At 39.2% G+C, this 21,106-nt stretch overlaps 1 protein-coding gene across 3 annotated transcripts in view; it reads left to right on the top strand.

Annotated features, from left to right (window-relative positions):
• Window positions 1–21,106, top strand: part of Adgrg6 (adhesion G protein-coupled receptor G6) — a 132,481-nt gene that overhangs the window by 90,328 nt on the left and 21,047 nt on the right. For all 3 annotated transcript variants that reach the window (XM_057762950.1, XM_057762949.1, XM_057762951.1), the window contains 11 exons: window positions 908–960; window positions 2,107–2,172; window positions 5,568–5,710; window positions 7,326–7,440; window positions 8,598–8,653; window positions 9,235–9,445; window positions 10,716–10,887; window positions 12,236–12,376; window positions 14,571–14,690; window positions 16,189–16,234; window positions 17,538–17,644. In XM_057762950.1, the coding sequence (XP_057618933.1) occupies window positions 908–960; window positions 2,107–2,172; window positions 5,568–5,710; window positions 7,326–7,440; window positions 8,598–8,653; window positions 9,235–9,445; window positions 10,716–10,887; window positions 12,236–12,376; window positions 14,571–14,690; window positions 16,189–16,234; window positions 17,538–17,644 (1,230 nt within the window). The remainder of the gene's footprint in view (window positions 1–907; window positions 961–2,106; window positions 2,173–5,567; window positions 5,711–7,325; window positions 7,441–8,597; window positions 8,654–9,234; window positions 9,446–10,715; window positions 10,888–12,235; window positions 12,377–14,570; window positions 14,691–16,188; window positions 16,235–17,537; window positions 17,645–21,106) is intronic.

Genomic DNA, 21,106 nt, shown 5'->3' with positions numbered 1-21,106 from the left:
GTATTTGAGTTAAGGATGATAAACTAGAAAGTCCATGCAAATATTCCAAATCTGGGAAAATAATCAAAAATCTGAAAGACTTTGGCTCCAAGTACCAAACTTAGATAAAGCATACACAACCTAAGAACAGAGAAAATAGTTGTCATCATTTTTCCAATTTTTTTTTTTAAATTTGCATTGCATTTTAGTAATGTTTACAACAAGACTAAAGATGTGTACGAAATATGACCAAATAAGCCTTGGGAGATACTTAAAGGTAACAAGGTTTCTTGTGGTTACACCATAGAAATTTGCTGTTTATATTGTGATCCATACCATCACTTTTAACCACTTTGGCATCGTCCCAATACCATGGGGCTTTATCAAAGATGTATTTTTTTACTTATACTGATGTTCTTATGAGATGGCAATTACCACAAAACATGTTCAATTGGATCTCAGTAATTAATGTAACCAAAGGAATGTGTTTATCAAGGGGTTGGTAGGTTGTTCGCTAGAGATGAAATGACAGTGTTTATTGGGGTTTGGTAGACTGTTAGCTAGAGAGGAAATGACAGTGTTTCACACCACAGCAGCTGTGAGATCTTCTGGTGATTAACAGATGGTTATGAAAAAGCTATTTCATTTCTCCAGATTCTATTAAGAGTGCGGAGTTTGTGTGGCAATGTAGTGTCTTCTTCAGTGACTAATGTACGGATGAAAAGACGTGGCATTTGTTACTTCCTTGGCTTCTCTGGCCCAACAACCAACCTTTCCTTTATCTTTCACCCTTGCAGTTCTGCAGCATTTTCCCAGGGTCTTTTCTTTCCCAGTGACAGCTCATGTTTTGGAAGGGGGACAACCTTGACTCAGAAAAGAATGTTTTTAAGCATTACTGAAACTCATCCTTTCCCATTGTGTCTTGCAGCTCAATTCAACCCTCCAGAACTGGAACTATACTGTTTATGTGGTTAATATAAGGTAAATGCAATGATTATCTGAGAAATAGAAATATTTAATTTACTGTTCCTTCTCAGACTGTATCTGAGCACCTGTGTGATTGATTCTATGTGCATAACTGAACCAAAATAGTATGTGTTCTAATGTAACAAAATTACAAGAAGGTAATCATAGTCAGAAATTGTTTGTCTTTCCTTAGAAGATCATAGTAAGGATACTTTGGGTATGTCACCATGATGTGGGATTCCCCTCTGTATGTTATGGAATATGTTTTATTACCATATTGGTTAATAAACAACCTACTTTGGCCTATGGCAGGGCAGAATATAGGTAGTTTGGAAAACTAAACTGAATGCAGGGAGAAAGAAGGTGGAGTCAAGCAGATTTCATGTAGCCGCCCAAGAAACAAGATATGAGGTAACAAGCCACAAGCCTCATGGTAAATTATAAAATAATAGAGATTTATTAATTTAAGATGTAAGAGCTATCTAGGAATATACCTGAGCCATTGGCCAAACTATGGTAATAAATATAGTTTTGTGTGATTATTTGGGTCTGGGTGTCCAGAAAATGAACACACAGTCTCTGTTTACATCACCACATTTTAGAGACCACTTTCTCTACAAAATAAAATATCAACAGTCTTATTGCAACCTTTTTTCAAAATTAGCTTTTATTACTTTTTCTACTTAAAATTTTTACTAAATAATGCCCACACAGGCTCCTGCGATCATGCTTTGTAATTTCATACTTAAATATCAGAGATTTAAAGGTCCAGGAAAGACATCAAGTTATCACAAGTCCAGGAGGTAGCTCACTTAACAAACACAATCAGGTTCCTTTTCAGAATGTCTTAGGGTTTGTGGTCTACTAAAATGCACTGTGGATCTTCACGAGAGCACAGATGCAATTACCCAGCTCTGCAGATTGGGAACCGCAGAACACAGACTTGGGAAGATAGTCTTAGAATATCCATTCTGACTGCTTCTTTCACCTTCCCCAGTTTTGCTGTAGAGGACTGGACATAATGGATGAGAAACTGATCATAGATATATGTGTCTGTCTATGACTGGACACAATGAATGGGATTGATAGTTGACACGTATATCTGTCTTTGACTGGATGCACTGGATGAGCTTCATAACAAACAAGTGTCTGTCTTTGCAGTATTCATCAAAACACAGGCGAGGACAGGATTAAAGTCAAGAGAGACACCCTGGATGATGACAAAAGGTAACACAGAGGAGACCTGGAAAGTGTAGTGTTTTTTCTCCTGCTCATTGCTTTGACTGTCTGGGGAAAAAAAGGTGAAACAATGGTCAGAGAAAAACCTTTGAGTTACCTAGGACGTTCACATTCTTTCTTCAGCATGAATGCACATCACAGTTTTCTCATATCTGAAATGGAAAGAGAGTAACTGGGGTTGAAATGTAAGTCTAAGAAAAGTCCTAGAGAAGCAGAGCACTTGAGAGGGGTGGTTGAGCAGGGCTAGATTTCTATGTCTTCAAAATCCATCATCCCTTATTCAAAATTCCTCAAAGACCTTCAAGGGGAGGAGTTCAGAGCAAGAGGTAGATCTCAGTGAAGTATTGATGGCACGTGACTACGATGTGCTAGGTCTTGGGTTCTAGCCACACGACAGCCTTCCACGCAGCCCCATTGTGAGAAAGGTCATAATTACATGTTATAGCATAGAAAAATATAAAGAATATGAGCCGGATATTTTTAGTATATACAATCATACCTATTTTTAAAAGTCTCCATTTTTAAATTAGTATCAGGATCATGACTTAACACATAGGTGATTAATGGCTATGCCCAGCGTGCACAGCCAGTTGGCATATAAGGATCAGATTTTCAAAATGCTGCAAAATGAAAAACCATTAAATCCTGGAGTGAAAAACAAATACTTGTCTTAGGATTGTATGTTGTATCTCCATAGAATTGTACCAAATCATTGGAAAGGCTAATAGTCTTAGAAACCTTGTGAGGTTTTAATTTACTTGATTTTATGAAAATGTAGCCACTGGGCAATGAAATTGTCCATTGAGCAAAGGTGCTTGCTGCCAAGCCTGCTGACCTGAGTTTGATCCCCAGTACCTACATGGTAGAAAGAGAAAACTGAATGGGACAGCTTGTGCTCTATGGAACACACAACACAACACATGCGCACCACATACACACCATACGTACAGACACACACGCAGAAGCACACTCCAAAATATAATTAAAGATTTTTTTTTATAAAACTGAAAGCACAGCCATGATGTATTGCTACTATGAGAAGGAAGATACACATAAAATTATATTTGAGAGTTGACCAGAGATCTTTCTTAATTTCCCTTTCTATTTAATATTGGAAATATAGAAAACAAATGTTTTGAACTATCAACTTGTCATTTCTACATAAATTCAATAAAGGGGATCACACTGTCTGATTAGGGGAGGTTTTTATTCTGGCATCATTCATTTTCCTTTAAGATCTGAAAACAGTGTAACTTATTTTAGGATAGCAAGTCACAAGGCTTTTCTCCTCTTCCTAGGAAATGTCCCTTTCCCACATCTACTACTACATTATGTTGAGACTGCAATAATGGATCCAGCAGCGGCTAGGATCCTCTGCGGGTACTTTACATAGCATTTGGGACAAGAGTAGCTTACAGTGAGAACAGTAGTGCCCGTGGGAATTGAGCATCCATCCCACCAGCTTACTCAGGAGGTATTCTATTACTGATGGCACTAAAAATCAGCCACAGTTGGCGCATGCCAGCCACTCAGAGCTCTTGTTTGAAAGACATTTAAATAAATAAAATCTCCGTTTCCTGGTCTGTCAAGCCAGTGAATAATGTCACTGAAAAATATAGGGAGAATGAACCAATCTAGCTCGTGGGAAAATCCACTTTCTTCGTTTTCCTTTGTTATAAATTCTCTGCATTGTCTTTTTTTTTATAGCTTCCCTCTCTTTTGAAAAACATATTCTGTCTACTCTTACGTTTACTGGCAAGGTTTTGTAGCCTCTCTTGTAGTTTTCCCTCACACCACAATCTACTACTTTCTCATTCATTCTCTCCCCCCCCCCCGAACTCTTCATTTCAATTCAAACTTGCAGCTTAAGCAGCTGATAATGCTGCTGTATTTCACTGCCTAGACAGGCAGGGAACCTGAAACCACAGAGGGACTGATTTAAACAAATGATGAATGGCTGACAGCCACAAGAGATAGACCTTGGCCACTGTGGAACCATAGAGTAGTTTCTGTTTTCAGATGGGAAAGAAAAATAACAATGATAAGGCTTGTGAAAATGCAGACTCCTTCTTGAATGGTTGAGTCTGTGTATTGAATACACCCATAATACATTGTTCTGACGCTGTCCTGGACATGGCTAGGGATGCTCAGGAACCATGGTGGCAGTGCTTTTCTCCCAGTGGTCTCTGAATCAGAGGACATCTCATCATATACCATTTAAAAATGAAATGGTCCAAGGGTTCACAGTCCACCACACATTGGGATCTATACTTGCCTCATCTGAAAATATGGCTGACGTATGAGTGTTAAGCAGTGGATCACTTTAGAGGTAAAATGTTTCCAGAGTCAAAGAGGAGAAGAGTACACTTTGTCCTTGAGTTGACTGACAAGCTAAGTAGGCAAAACCCAGCTATGTCACCTAAACTTAAGTAAAAAATATTTAACCTATTCCTTGTTTTTTATTACCAGAAATGTGCTATGTCTGTATTTACTTCTATTCTTACTGACTAAATTTTATCAATAGAGTGCGCTGTCCTCTAGACTTTGAGGGCACATGCCTCCTCTTTTGCACGTGACTATCAACCCATCTGGATAATAGCGAGATGTCTGCTATACTCTTCACTTCTCCTCAAAATAAAGAGGAAATACACATGCAGCACTCTCACACAAAGAAGCAAAAAAAAAAAAAAATCTCCTTTACCTGACAAAATGACAGTATGTACCTCTGCCTGAGTACAGAATTGCCTTTAGATTTTACTGTTGACAAGAGCTGTGAGCGTGGCTTAGCTGTATGTTTTGACAGTGGTCTTAAAATATACATTTGTACTTTCCATAAAGAAATTTCCAGGGTTACACTTTCTAAAACCATTTTACTAGCCAAACTGGGTACATTTTGAGTATTTATTTTACATATTTTCACCATACGAAGTACTTGGAAAAACTCCATCCGTGAGACATGCACCATATTTGTAAACAATGACACACACCAGTTTCAAGAGTCCAATATGCAATTCAACAATTTTCTTTGACATTTTAAGTTTTGCCTATAAGTAAACAAAATAGAAGTAATTATACTACGTCCCCTTTTGGTGGATGTTAAAAGTATTATTATATGGCATATGAACTGTTGATACTACTTAAATATTTTTGAAAAAGTGGGGTGTTATGAAAAAATTCTAAAGAATTATGTTGTAAAAAATCTATTCCAGATGAGACAGACTGAACATTATAATCTATAGCACAGAGAAAGAAAGGCCAAGATTTCTTAGTTCGTCTTTTCAGTCTTAATAGCTCCTGGCATCCAGGTTCTGTTTCTCCCAGGCAAAAACAAACAGTCAAAAAGCAACCCTGGGAGCAATAGTTCTCTCTGACATCTTTTCTAGGGTGGTGCTGTGGGCTCTTCTAGTCTACAATGCTACCAATAATCCCAACCTGGATGAAGCAAAGATCGAAGAGAAGATTAAATCCAACAATGCATCACTAGATGAAGGCCTGAGGCTCCACGAAGTCAATGTGAATAAGCTGGGTACGTGAGTTCAGTATGTGTGATTTACACATTCAGAGTTAAGCACGCAACAGCCCAAACAGTCTTGTTTGTTACTTGTCTGTGATGGAATTTTAGTGATGGAATTAGTTATATCAGAGATTGTTAAAAAAAAAATGTAACATTGCGTAAAAATCAGCTCAACATCTCTAAATCTAAGGGAGTGGAGGAGGCAGGCAGTTTGTATTTATCCTTTCTCATCCCCAAAGGAGTAAAGTACTGGAATAACCTTGACCATCATTGGCTTCCACTTACAAGATTAAAAAAAAAATGCACATATACATTTACAAGAACTCTCATGAAATAACTTATGAGAGAAGTTCTTTATTATAAAGCATCTCTTTTTATTGTATTATTTGCCTGTTAATGATGCCATTGCCTTCACAGCATTAAGCCAGGGAACTTGAAGTTAGAATCAGTTCTCAGCAACACACCTTCCGTGTCCTAAACTCTCAGGAGACGTATGGCACAGCTTGCACTTTCCCAAGCTCTCATGCTCTTTCATAGCTAGGTAGTGTGCACACCCTCTACTATACCTGCCCACTCACCTTCACCTACGTATCTTTGATGATAGCCACACAGCCACCTATTCTTTAAGGTCTTTTCTGACATCATCATGCACAATACACATCACCATTGATTTTTATGTTGTGTCGCTAGAAGCGACTGTGAAGAAAGGGTTGTGGCATTTGAAAACAAAAGCTTAGAACCTCCCAGATTCAAAGGGTAGATTGGAAAAGTCATTTGAATTTTCACTCAGGACCTACAGGTCCTCAGAAGGACCATATTTTTCAGTGCTTTCGCTGCTCTTTCACACTCAGAAAGTTTTAGTGTAGGTATTGCTGTCTTGCTGTGGCTTTCACGTTTTCAAACGATAAAGTCTGAATTGTTTTTGCCATTACAATCAACATAAGTTAGAGTGTTTTCACTCGAAAAGTGAAGCGGTTTGAGAGTGAGAGCAGAAGGCAAGACAGCTAAGGCTGGCTAGGGGGAACTTCCTTGCTTCCCTTTTCTAGTAAGCTTGTAGAGACTGTACACTATGGGAACAGCTAGGCTGGGCAGTGGTGCCACACGCCTTTAATCCCAGCACTTGGGAGGCAGAGGCAGGTGGAACTCTGAGTTCGAAGCCAGTCTGGTCTACAAGAGCTAGTTCTAGGACAGGCTCCAAAGCTAAAGAGAAACCTTGTGTGTGCGGAAGGGGGGGAATAACAGCTAGAAGCTATTCATTCATGGACCCCCTCCCCTGTTTTAATTATATTTTGAAATTTTCAGGTGTTTTCTCAGTTCCCATCATGTTACTCTCTCAATAAAACTCATTACTAATACCCTCACGGTTTATGTGAATGATCATTTATATTTCATTATTACATTTCGTCCTTTTGTTATAAGATGGCTTTGTAAGATGTAATAATTTTTATCTGAAATATATGTTTACTTTTCCTAATTTTAAAAAACCGTAAATATAAAACCCTGGCATTTTCGTAGTATATGTAATAGTTACTGAATTTCCAGGGCTGTCATTGGTTTTCTTCCTATACCTTTAACTTCAGAAAATTAAGGACTTGTTTGTCTAATGCTGACTCTTACTTTCTCCTAGGTACGTGTAGTGCCGAGGAGGATCCAGAGGGCTTTAGCTGGCCAGCTATCTCTTTACGCTCTTCCTTTCAACAACCATGCCCGAACAAGCCTGGCTCTTACATAACACGGACATGGTAATCTTTTTCATTGACTTGCAAGCTACATGTCCAATCTTTCTCTGTCTGTCAAAGCAGAACTCATTCACGAGCTGATTTAAGAATTTGGCCGGGCGGTGGTGGTGCACGCCTTTAATCCCAGCACTTGGGAGGCGGAGGCAGGCGGAACTCTGTGAGTTCGAGACCAGCCTGGTCTACAAGAGCTAGTTCCAGGACAGGCTCCAAAAACCATAAAGAAACCCTGTCTCGAAAAACCAAAAAAAAAAAAAAAGAATTTGGGCAGCAGTCACACACTCATGGGTGGATAGAGATGAGGAAAGAACAACCCACGTGGCTGTTTTCCTCTGAGCTGTGAGCTAATTGAGCTCTCTCCAAGAAAAGACTGAGGAAGTTGGAAACCAAACTGTGGCTCCTGAGCAGAGGAGACTGTGGCCACCGTGGTCTCAGAACAGGCACCTGACCCCCAGAACTTCTTGCTCACTTGGGGAAGAGAATTGGCAAAGGGAGAATAAGACCAAAACCAGGTTGGGAAGCCTGCTGACATAGACTGCCAAGACACAGGATTTCCCTACACATCTAATAAGGCTTCGATAGACAGTTGGAGGGGTCCGCCAAGGCTCCCTGCATGTCTAGTTCTCCACCCTCTGCCTTGGGCCCAGCTAGTTCTTTGGGAAGAAATTCAGGAACAGAAAGTGCCTAAGTGTGAGTCCTCCGCATCAAGGGCTGTCGTTGACACATGGTGGGGAGGCGAGACAAGTGCTGGGAGATTTATGGACTCAAGTTTGAAAAGTGGCCCTACCTCTTCCTGGCTCAAGTTCTTGGGAAAATTCCTTGGCTTCTCTAAAATGCATTTCCCTTTTCAATAACGTGGATTGAAATCTGCTTTCCAGAGTTATGTGAAATTGAAATGTGAGTTTTCCAGTAAAGTCCTTAAAGCAGTACTTGACAGTGTATGCGAGGTCAGGACGCAGGATGTAGGCAGGGTTTCCCTTCAAGAGTGCAAGTTCTGACTGATATTTCAATGAGGATTTTTATCCTCCTTTTTAGTATTCTTTTAAAGGGAATCTAGCTGGATAGCGAGGCAAATCCCGAAACTTATGAATTGCTTTTGTTGATTGTAATTTCATTGGTGCCATGTACTTACATGTTATTTTGTTGTCTGGGAATTATCACAGCCTTTCTAATGCAACATCAACCTTCTGGAGCCCCGTTGACGTCTCCAATTGCTCAAGTGAGTGCCATTTGTCTTCCGTTTCCCAAAACAAAGTGTAATGACCTCATGACCATCATCATCATTGAGGTTTTCATTCTCTGCAGGCATGATATTCTGCTATGTGGTATTACTATAATTTTAAAACTCGGGCAAATGAATCTTTCACATATTTTAGGTAGAAAGTATACTTTTCTGCATTCTAAATTTCAGTCATAGTCATAAACTAGGGAAACAAAAATGGTAAATTATGCAGAGGATTAAAAGTAGTGCACAAGTTGCTACTTCTATCAATGTTTTTCATAGTTCTGCATTATTATATCAATGCTTTTCATAGTTCTGCATTATTATATCAATGCTTTTCATATGTCTGCATTATTATATCAATGCTTTTCATCAGGGAACACCAAACCCTCTGAATCATTTGTATCATATTTAAGAGATCTGTCACAATGTGTAAAGAAACGTTGCCTTATCAAGATGGGGTGGGGTATGCATGGGAATCCCACTTCTTGTATATATAGACAATTCACACCACCTGTTCCCAGAAATGTCTAAAACACCCAGACAAACTTTGTGTTATTTCTTTTCCCTCCTTTTAGGACAACCAAATCAAAAGGCCAAGGCTATTTTAGATTTAACTGGTGATGGGCAGAACCTATCCTCAGCTAATATTAGCAACATTGTAGAGGAAGTCAAAAGGATAGTAAGCGAAGAAGAAAATATTGATATAACGCTCGGCTCCACTCTAATGAACATATTTTCTAATATCCTAAGCAGTTCGGATAGTGATTTGCTTGAGTCGTCTTCTGAGTAAGTATAACTAAGAGTTAAGCTCCATCCATGTGTCGTGACATCATTGCTCCCTCTCTGAACGCTTTGTGCCCAGACTCCGTGATTCACAACTCGAGAAGGTGCATGGGTATTTCCCAAGGTCATTTACAAAGTAAACTTTAAAGTTCTCTAATTATTTCAGAAGCATAGTTTACAAAGCTATTAGGGTTTTCATCCGGCCGCATATAAAATAACTGGCCACTTGCGAATTGACACAAAGTTCTGCACGTCGTGCCAGCTATGTGAGCTTCTAAAATGAACACATCCAGCTGGGTGTGAAGGCTCATGCTTGTAATCCCAGCACTCAGAGGCAGAGGTAGGCAGAACTCTGAGACTGAGCCAATTAGGTCTACAAAGCAAGTACCAGGATAGCCAGGGCACTATGTACAGAGAAAGTCTGTCTTGAAAAACAAAACAAAACAAAACAAAAATGCCTAGGGTAGGTGGGAGAACATTACTTTATATTTTATTATTTCACTTAATAGTAGGATCTTTAATTTCTTCTATTTTCTTTTTTGACTTTTAAAAATTAAATCATGCTTTTTCATTTTTTTATTGTCTTTATTTAGCTCTATATTTTTCTCCACTTCCCTCATTCCTTTCTTTTAATAATATTTCTTTGATAAAATGTGTTTGTTAAACACATTCTCTAGATTATTTTTTATCTCTAGCACATTAACTGCAAACAATTTTTGAAGCGTAAATCTAATTAATCTTAGCAATTAAAACCAGGAGTCAGGGATCAGGGTACAAACCTGAAGTATCAGAGAAGCAAGGAAGCAGCCACCAGTTGCTTCCTACCTCTACAGCTTCTCAGTCCAGAAGGGCTGAGATCCTGTCTCTGCCCCATCTTATCATATCCTGTCTCCTCTCTGTACAGACCTCCAGACCTCTCTGGTTAACTAGTGGCTAGGTCCGCCCTCTGACTCCAAGCAAATTTTATTTGTTAGAACACAAACCAAATACCACACAACAACTTTTACAGTGTCTTCTGGCTTCTCAAACAATGTCAGTGGCAAACAAAACTTCTGGCGACTTAGTTACTGATTTTGCTTAATATGCGTTTCTCAGGATGCATCAGTTACTTTGATTCTGTGTTACAGCTGAGAGTCCTGGGTTTTGGGGGTGGTGTTATGTCCTATATGCTAAGATCAGAGGACTTAAAGATAATTTTCATTAGTATTTTGTCATGGGGCAAGTACCTAAAGCACAGTGTAATTTAACAATGATGTAATTTTCATTTCTTTAGAGCTTTAAAAACAATTGATGAGCTAGCCTTCAAAATAGACCTGAATAGCACACCACACGTGAATATTGCAACACAGAATTTGGCTCTTGGAGTATCATCCCTGATGCCAGGGACGGATGCACCTTCAAATTTTAGCATTGGTCTTCCAAGCAATAATGAATCCTATTTCCAGGTAACAAACCCATGTTTGTTTTCATTTTGCCTAATTAAAGACACAGAGAACAGTCTTACTGGTTCTTTAATATTAGATTCCTCAAGGAAGTCTTAATCCAAGAGATGGTAGACAGATTTGAACACTGGCTAATATGACATCAGTATCCACAGGAAAAGCAGAAGTACAGAGGGCATATGATTGATAGTCCAGATGATGAATGGTGCCTTCTAAAGAAGAAGTGGTAGAGCGAAATGTTAGCACGTGGGTAGAGATCACCATATTGGAAGATAAGTCTTACTAAAGAACTTTGGGTTAGAAGAGATGAGGGAGAAGCTGTCTCCTTGCCGCTGCTTGTAAAAATGAACTCATTTTTGCTGCAGGGAAGATGTGCTAAGAGCAATTCTGCGCCTTGCCTTCAGAGCCTCTAAGATGATGTTCTGTGTAGGGTCCTGACATGTCCAGCTTAATCCAGGGCTCAGTTGTTACTAACACTGCTGATCTATGGAGCATGTGGTGCAGATCCACAATGCAGAGACTTGGCAGTGGCAGGTGACAGACAAGGCTGAACAAGTCATTCAGGACTCTAATAACCATCTTGGATATGTTAAAGTCACAGTTCATCCAGTAATTTGCAAGTTTCTACTGTTTCAGGCACTGTTAGCAAGCAGAGCAAACACAATAAATACAGCACCATCCCTGACCTGGGTGAGGGGCCTTAAGGATATTTTTATATTTAAACAGTGCAAGCTCCATTAGTCCCTCGCTCATACTAAGTCCAGGAAGTATTTATGGCCCGAGTTATAGTTTCAAGAAAAATAGTATATTATAGTATTCATGGTACTGGCTCCTTTTCAGTCTGTAGCCCATAAAGCAATGAGCAGGGTTGTCAATCAAGGCTGAGAGATGCTGTATGATTCCTCCATTCAAAGTGTGTCACTCTGCTTGTCTCATTTCAAATGAAGGCTACAATGTCAAAACAAAACCGAAACCACTATCTCCCCTTTGCAGAGGTAACTAACCACTGCTGTTAAAAAAGTTAGTCTATACCCATAATCATTGCTTTATGGTGTGTGAGATGAACAGTGGAAAGATCAAAATTTGACGCCTTTATATCCCACCCTCATAGATGAAGATATTAATTTATCTCTAGAATTGCCAATGTGCTTTATGATCAAGGCATTCTTGTGTAAACCCCTAATGCGATCTCTGCCTAGTGGCAAGGGATTTATGGAGGAATGCCAGACTTCGGCAGAGGTCAAGGGCAGCCCTGGTTCTGGCTGAGGTGGCCCTTTCAGACGTCTCATCTAACACAGTCGGACCATTGTCCTCATGGTGACTTTTCCACCGGTGCCTTTGTGTGTGGCAGATGGACTTTGAGAACGGACAAATAGATTCATTGGCATCTGTGATTTTACCTCCGAACTTGCTGGAGAATTTAAGTCAAGAAGATTCCGTATTAGTCAGAAGAGCACAGTTTACTTTCTTCAACAAAACTGGACTTTTCCAGGTGAGAACCCATTAATTTTTTTTTCCAGTTTCTAATGATGTTATCTGTGCTCAAAGGCTAAAATGTTCAGACTCTTTTGAAATACGCCAGCAGGTACAGAAAAATGAATCTGCTATGTTTTCAAAGATTAAAAAAAATAATGTAAATGTTCAAATATTTTATTTCAATTCCTGTCCCTTTTAACAGTGTTTACTTACTTGGGTTTTAAAAACAAATTGTCAGGCTAAGATTTGTGTTATATAATGTGGAATTGAGTTAGTTATGACACCACTATTTATTATTTGTTAATCCTTTTGTTCTCCAGCTCCCCTCCCCCGCCCAGGCCTCTAGAGTTAAAGCATTCGTGCACCAAAGGAAAGGATTTTTTTTAACTCAGCAGGAAGCACCTTTTACATAATGAGCGGCATTCTTGGCTTTAATCATTTTTCCCATTAGTATTTCAAATGACCTTTGGCATTCTCATATCCGCAGAGTAGAGTGGCATTGTGCTGAGCACATATTATCATTTTTATTGGCATCAGCTCCGATGCTACATGGTCTACTGCCAGAAAACACGAGTCACCCTTGGTGGCCTTGAAGAGGACAGCCCCCTTGAGAGCATTTTGCTGGACCCTTTCCTCAGAAGAGGAGTTACCAGTTAAATTCAAGACAGCAGTGTTTGTCTAGCTGTGTGCCCTGTGCAGGAGAACATTTTGAGTCTCAGACCCATGGGAGTTTTTCATATATGGCCACCCTATAAATCACTCAGTTAGAGAAGAAAATTACTGGAGCTGTTGCCACACTACTGTAATCCCAGCACTTGGGAGACAGGCGAAAAGAGGAGAGGGAGAGATATAAAAAGACATAGAGATATAGAAAGATAGATAGATAGATAGATAGATAGATAGATAGATAGATAGATAGATAGATGAACAGGGGGATGACTATGGTGAACTGTAATTTCAAAACTTAAAAAACATAATCTACAAATGTTTTAGGATCAGACTTTGTAAAATATACACGTATAATACAAATGGAATTTAGACTTTTGTACAGGCTTTGAGTTAGGGACCAGTTTGACTTCTCCATGCTTGATGAGATAGGTGTTGTCTTCAGCAATAGGGCCTTGCCCACAGTTTTAGGAGAGCATCCAATAGGCTTGACGATAGCCTGTGATGTTTGGAGTTTCCATGGGGCCACTTTGGCTAACGACTCAGTTCATGGCACTGGAAGTTTTTACTTGGTGGCATAAAATGTGTAATTGGTATTTGGTCTTCCCTATTATTTTATGATTCCATTCATATTTGTATGTATTTTGAGTATTTATGGTAGTACATTTTTTGGAGTTTTAAAAGTAAATTTACAGAAAAGTAAAAAATAAAATAAAAGGTAAAGATTCTGTTGTATTCTCCCCGTATTTTAGAAACGATAGGAGCATTTTCAATAAGCAATAGTTATCTCCAATGCAAGTCAAATGTGTTGTTAGTAACTAACATACAAAATTAGTCAAAAACTATATTTTAGAATTATATTTGAAATGTAAAAGATTTTTATAATAATTTTAGCACAACTGATGTATAAATTTTGGTATAGAGCAACTCATGGTTTGACAAGAAACCCAGATGTAAGAGAAGTCTAGAGAACTTGTTAGAAAGGCAGGCTAGTGCTCCATGTCATTGGCAAGCACAGATTCGGGGACCCCTCTAGCCACCTGATTTCTGTGCAAAATCTGCATCTGCTGTCAAGTCCACAAGAACAGAAGGCAGGAGTTACATTAGGTATAAGCTGGTAAACATGTCAGGCTGTTGGCATAGGTGTGAGTGATGAATTGCTTCTTAATTTTTACACTGTAAATAACTTCATCTGTTTTCTAGAGTCAGGAAATCATCTAATTGTTTCACAGCTTTTTACGAGTTTGTGTGGTTTAAGAGTTTGTATTGTTTCAGTTGCCAATTGACTGACATAAGTCCCAGTGATGGAGAATGGTGTGTGAACATTCCCTCATAACACTAGTTCATGCTGTCCTTACAATGTATTTATTATAATAAGGGAAATAGCATAGACCCTTCAGGAAAGCCAGTGATTGGAAGTTATAAACAGGATATTCTAGAGTTGAAGATCTTAAGTGTAAAAGTTGCTGACGGGTTGCTTATTTTGGAGCGCAAAAGTGTGTACTTATGACTAATGCACGCGATTTGTTCATGTCTTTCAAAAGGATGTTGGATCTCAAAGAAAAATCCTAGTGAGTTATGTGATGGCGTGTAGCATTGGAAACATTACTATCCAGAATCTGAAAGATCCAGTTCAAATCAAAATCAAACACACCAGAACTCAGGTAAGAAGATGCCACATATAGTAGTTGTTGGAGAGTACACACTGTGTCAGAGAACTGTACAAAATAAAGAACAACCAACAGACTTTATGAGGGGGATGTACTGATCAGGCTAGAGACAGTATTCAGTATTCAGTCAATATCATGATTGACAGCAGCAACCAGTGGGTTGGTCTTACCTGGTACCCAAGAATCGGAAGAGAATGGAAGTGACCAACAGAGATACTGCTCTTAAGATGGGGCTTGATCATCTTCAAATACAGGGATGCAGGCACAAGTTTTGATCAGGGGTTGTGATTGTCTCTTTGTGATTTTAAAGTCAAAGATAATGAGCTGGGAAAGCTCAGAGGGCAACAATGCACAGACATGTTCTTTGGGAGATGTGCAGTGGCTTAAGATATGCCAAGTGTTAGTGCTCTTACCCTAGGGCCCTCTCTACCATCCAGTTATGTGCTGCAAGAAGACGGGAGTTCATACTGTCTCCTGCAGCTCACAAACAAGCTTTCCCACTTCTGTAGATCTTCCAGGTGATGGTCTCATAATAGCCAGGCAGGGAGTGAGCAGGCTGATAAGGGCTGAGGACTGGAGTTGAAACATTAAAGATTCACTACAATCGTGATGAACCTTCAGAGACCTCCTTGCTCATCTTTGGCCTTAAAGGAGGACTTTGGTTTATGGCTTCTGGTGAAACACAGTTAGTAAAACTTACCATTTTTAGGTATGTAGTTCAACTGCATTTTTGTCAACAGGTATATCATCAATCTTCGCTAGTTTTTTTTAATCTTTCCCAATTGATACTCCGCCCCCAATTAAACATCAATTCCCTGTTCTTACCTTCCAGAAATCTCTAGCAACCTCTTTTCATTCCATTCTCCTGAAGTACTAATTTGATTCCAACAATCACCTCAGAGAACTGGATTTGTCCTTCAGAAGTGACTTACATTCTTTATCATAAAGCCCCCCAGAATCCATCTGTGTTGGAGCAAATGCCTAGCATGCCTGACTTAAAGACTGGTTGATATTCCATGATGGGAATGTAACCGATTTTCTTTATTCATCTATCGATGCTCATTTGGGTTGCTTCTATTTTATGACTATTTTTTGTGAATAATGTAATCTGGCTGTGGGCGTACAACTGTCTCTGGAAGCCCTGATTTCAGGCACACAGGGAAGTTTTGAAGACATTATGAACATTGAATTATAAAAATCTTTCCTAGGCAGGAAGACTGATAGGAGATTCAGTGTTTTGAGTGGAACAGAGAGTGGGTGCCCTACAGAAAAGTGAGTGTAAGTCTTCCTGGGGTTCTAGTTGAGTTTCATGTGACGTCTCCAGGAGAGAAGGTCCGTTCAGGCTGCTGACCTCCTCAGGTGGTGCTGGCACGTCTGGTTGGTCGGTAACTTTGTGAAGCCCGTGATATTCTCGTTCTTTCCTTGCATTTCAGTTGTGGCTTTTCAACAGTTTAAAATACAGTTATGCATGTTTATTCTTATGTTGATACAGGAAGTGTATCGTCCCATCTGCGCCTTCTGGGATCTGAACAAAAATAGTAAGTTGTAAAATACAGCTGGGACTTAATATAGATTAATAGAATTTCAAGTGTTGCCAAGCATTCCCAGAGCCCCCATGCCCAATTTACCCCAAACTACAACTTATTAAGGCAACTGAGCTTTAAACTATAGTTTAGATAGCTTGGGAAATCAGTTCGCCTTTTTAAGGAACTTTTATCACTGCAAAAAAAAAATATGTATTTGACTCACAGTTTGAAAGAATCGACCACTTTCACCTCAGGGATATGTACGTTGTGGCATCTGTTTGTAGTACAGTCACTTTCAGTTGAACATAGGCTCAAGCTCATTCCATTACATATCTGGTGAGATGATTTGCCATTCATATGGTATAAAAATTAAGAGGTGGGTGAAAGAGCCTACTGAGAAAAGATAAGCATAGGAAAGATTATAAAGAACACAGCTTACTTAAGGGACAATGACCTCCAAAATTATATTGAGCAATCAAGACAAGAAGGAACATGTAAGGAATCAACAAATCACCAGGAGGAGAGTGTGGAAATAAATAAGGGGTGTGTAGAAGGAAACTTCATGTGTTCACCCCTAAGGGTCCCCTTCCCTCTGGATCCCTAATGCCACGTTGTTACTAAGTCCACTGAGATGCCATACCGGCTACTTTGCCTATGAGAAGTGCAGACCAGAGGTCTCCAGAATCTCTCTTTGTCAGTTCTTATTACAGACAGATAATTTAGTTGTTGTGCTGTAGTTGTACCCTTTTTGAGATCCTGATTGACTGTATACTTGTTTAAACATATTATCTCATGCCTAACCTTATATTTAAATAAATGGACAAATATTATGCCGTAAAGTAAGGTAAGGTATGTTCAAGCCACTTGCCTTTGCCTTCATAATGATGACACTGCGCATATCACAGAATATTTTAAAGCCGATCTCAGATATCTTCCCAAAAAGTCTGATCCCAGGGAGGACGATCTCAGTTATTACCAAAACGTCTGATCCCAGGGAGGAAAATGGTTTTGGTCTTCAGAGAGCTCATTAGCATATAACATTTGAAAAGGAATCTTGGTTTTTATAGATGTTGATATTAAATTTTGGTAAAAATTTAGTGTGAGCATCCTCAGAAACCCCAGGGTATTTCCATGGAACAGAGTTTGAAACTCCTGCCTGAATAATCCTGAGATGACATTCAAGGATTCCAGGAATCTAAATCATTCTACTCCATGGCGGCTTCAAGAATGATGCCTGTATTAACGATCAGCTCTTTGAGGCAGAAGAAGGGCTCACCCCTTACAGAGGACACTGAGCTGTTGTTTCTTCCCCCAGCAAGTTTTGGAGGCTGGAACACCTCAGGATGTATCGCGAGCTCGGATTCAAATGCTGGCGAGACCATCTGCCTGTGTAACCACTTCACTCACTTTGGAGTCCTGATGGTGAGGGGACTTTCTCAGCTCATATTGACACATTATAATTTTAGAAGGCACATTTCTTCTGTGTAAATCTACTTTCTAAATATTATATATCTTATATTACCTAAGAGAAATAAATATTATATATCTTGCAAATTGTTTCCCAATCATACCCATGTGTACCCTAAATCTTGAGTCTTAAAGAAGCATCCAATTGACAGAAGTCATGGATTTACATCAAGTGACAGCATCATACAAAAGCTTTTATCTTACTTTCCTTGTCACATTAGCAGTGCTGAGAAGTAATCCCAGAACGCAAAAGAATCCTCATCAACCCCTTTAGTTAAGGGAGAAAGTGTTGGTGAGATAGAGACAAAAGGAAAGAATGATGGAAAAAGAAAGTGTTGGGTGTTGCTACCGTAGAACAGAACTATGAATAGTCAGATCAAGAGTTTTCTTCCTTCTGTGCCATTTAATACGCTTGCTTGCCAGGTGATGTTGTGTCTTGTGCCGACTGATTTCTCCTCTGAAGACAATCATCTGTTCGGACAGCTAGTAGTTTGAGTCAGTAACTTCAGTCCTGCAAAAAAGATGATCACTTGAGGTCTCTCGCACTTTGGGGATTTCATATAACTTTTTCTAGTCTTCCTTGCTCTTGTCCTTTAAAAAAAAATCTACAGGCCAGTATACTCAACAGTTTGAACAAAAATTTAGAGCAAATTTGTTTTATCCCATTCAATTTTCAAGACTCGTCTTACTGCCAAGGGTGTGTTGGAACTCACCCACGAGTCAGTACCCTTCATTTGGTATGCTTGTGTTGTCTAAGAACCTATCCATTATGCACAACATCTAGACTGTACCACAGTCATTCTTTTGACAAGGGTTCTATGAAGGCATCTACCACACCCGCTCTTTCATAGAAGATTGGGGAAATGGGAATTGAAGTGATACAGGTTTTCCAGTTGGAATCCCAGACATGAGGTTGTATTTATCTCCTCCCTTAAGTCTTATGGCCTTCTTCCTGTGGGGTCTGGGAGGAAACAGTGAGCAACCATGGGCTGCAGCACTTGGCTGATGAACTACTTGGCCTATGAAAATGACCATTGTCATACAAATTTACAACCCCACAAGTTGTGAATTTCCTGACAACATAGGATACAAATGCTCTGGGCATGAAGAACAAGTCATTGGCAAATGTGATGAATCACAGAATGTAACTTCTTATTGTTCTCAAATACGTTGTTTCTTCAGGGGATTAAAAAAACAACAACAACTGAACTATAGTATGTTCAGAAATTAATATGTCCTCTCATCTCTTTTCTTTAAAAGTGACTAGAGGTGTTCTTCAGAAAATGCTTATCTTGCATAATAATTAGTCATTCAGATAAATTAGCTTAATTCGCTTAAATATTTCAACAGCGTGCATGTACGTTTGAAAATGATTGTGAGTTTTGTTTCTAATAGATAAATAGAAGCTAGTAAGAACATTGACTTCTCAAAAGTGATTTATATGCAGCCAGATTTTACCTGCACATTACTCTGATGGCCAGTTTCACTCTGTGTTGTTTAATTTTTTGTTATGGATTTATAAATGCACATTGTGTTTTCTGTTGCTGTCTGAGTAAAAGTTGAAGTTTAACTGTGTGGGGATTTGCATTTTAGTGAATGCCTCCAGTATCCTTTTTGGCCTCTTTTGTAAGATTATAAACTGTTGGAAGAAACACTTTCATCTTTTCTGGCAATGTGTCTGCATCCCTTTGGCTCTTCCAAACCACCAACACTTGAGTCATAGCTTTTTCTTCTAGATTTACAAACTCTTTGTTCACTTGTAGAAGATAGTCTAAATCTTCCCATGACACGTAAATTTACAATTAGATCTTTTAATCTATAAGTGTGAAAAATGTTTAATGTCCTTTCCTACATTTCTCCATAATAAAAGTGACTTTCCAATTATATTGCATTATTCTATCTTCACTGACTTAGAAGGATAAAATTGTCATGTGATCACTCCCAGAAAGCACCACAGGATATAAGAATTGAGTGAGACTTGCTATCAGGGTATAAAATTACTTCATTTTTTTCTTAAATTCTTTATTTAGTCACCATCTGTTTGTCTTACCTAGGTGGATACAGTACTTTGAAGAGTTCACCACCCTTAGTGATCCTTCAGAGCTCCTAATTTCTCTACTCTAGCTGATACTGCAGTGAGTGTACCAGATAGGACCTCTCCGGAGTCTAGTGGCACTGACTCAAACTCTGTCCTGTATGTCATGGACACATGTCTTTCTTGTATTTTGAGGGACTCCTAGGCTTCTGAGGAATGGGCAGGCTTTTCCTGGCTCAGAGCCCCCAACTCTGCTGGTTTCTGCCACTGTATTTGCCAATGTCTCAAGCTACTGTACATGCTTACTGCCTTAGTTGTATCTAGAACTGACTCCTGTTTGTTCATTTTGCATATTTTCAGATGAACACACATACACACACAGAGAGAGACAGAGAGAGAGAGAGAGAGAGAGAGAGAGAGAGAGAGAGAGAGAGAGAGAGAGACTGATTTTGTAGGAATGTGGGAAAGTAGCAGTTTTCATGACATTTGATAAAAATTAAAAGAAGTAAACATATAGAAAGAAAACCTTACTTTAGCCATAAGATTGAAATATTTAAATTGTATATTCAGCAAATCTCTTCCTTCATTTTTAAACACCTGCACGTCCGAAGTGAATTTCATCCTGTGCCAGTACAGGTTAGTTGTCTTGCCTAAGGTTTTATTCTGACCTAATCCAGTTAGGAGGTGAAGGAAGGTTTTCCTGCGAGGTCAGAGTTTTCACGTTCACTACAACATATGGACTTAATGCTTCATGTTTGTCCACATTGGTATCTTCCCCTTCTACCCAACTCCTGTTGCTCCAAATTAAATCCTTGTAGAACTATAAAGACTGAAGATGCTTCACTCTTAGAAATAGCTTCACATATCAACCCAACCCCCTACATGTTAGGCTTTGAGATGGCCATAGAAACCTCAAGACTACCTATAGCAGCCTCTGGCTGTTCCTGGCTGGGCATCTCTTACCTAGCACACAATCTAGGGCCCTAGGAGTTGTCCATGTTTGCATAGTGGCTTCCATTTATACTCGTACCCACATCCTTGCAGAAGCAGGTATGATTGTTAACATCATACAGGACAACTGTACCCTCCATCATTTCTGTTGGGGCCTCTGGTGGTTTCACTCTTTGACTTTCATTAGGTTACCAAGAGCTTAGACAAGGACGTACTGATTTAAAACAGGGTGCACTTACTTCCACAATAATGCTTTATTTTTCTTTCTTGGACTGGTCCACAAGAGTGCAGCAAGTGCCTATATCAATTAACGTTGGTGGCCATTGCTGTTTCTAGGCCTTGAGATTGAACTGTTCTAGTGTTAACTGTAAAGTTTCTAATGACAGACATCAAGCAACACTGTTATGGAAGAGGAATCAGACTTATAGCTG

This window comes from Chionomys nivalis, chromosome 2 (assembly GCF_950005125.1).
Source record: "Chionomys nivalis chromosome 2, mChiNiv1.1, whole genome shotgun sequence".
NCBI classification, from domain to species: domain Eukaryota; kingdom Metazoa; phylum Chordata; class Mammalia; order Rodentia; family Cricetidae; genus Chionomys; species Chionomys nivalis.
This window is presented reverse-complemented; position numbering and strand designations above follow the sequence as displayed.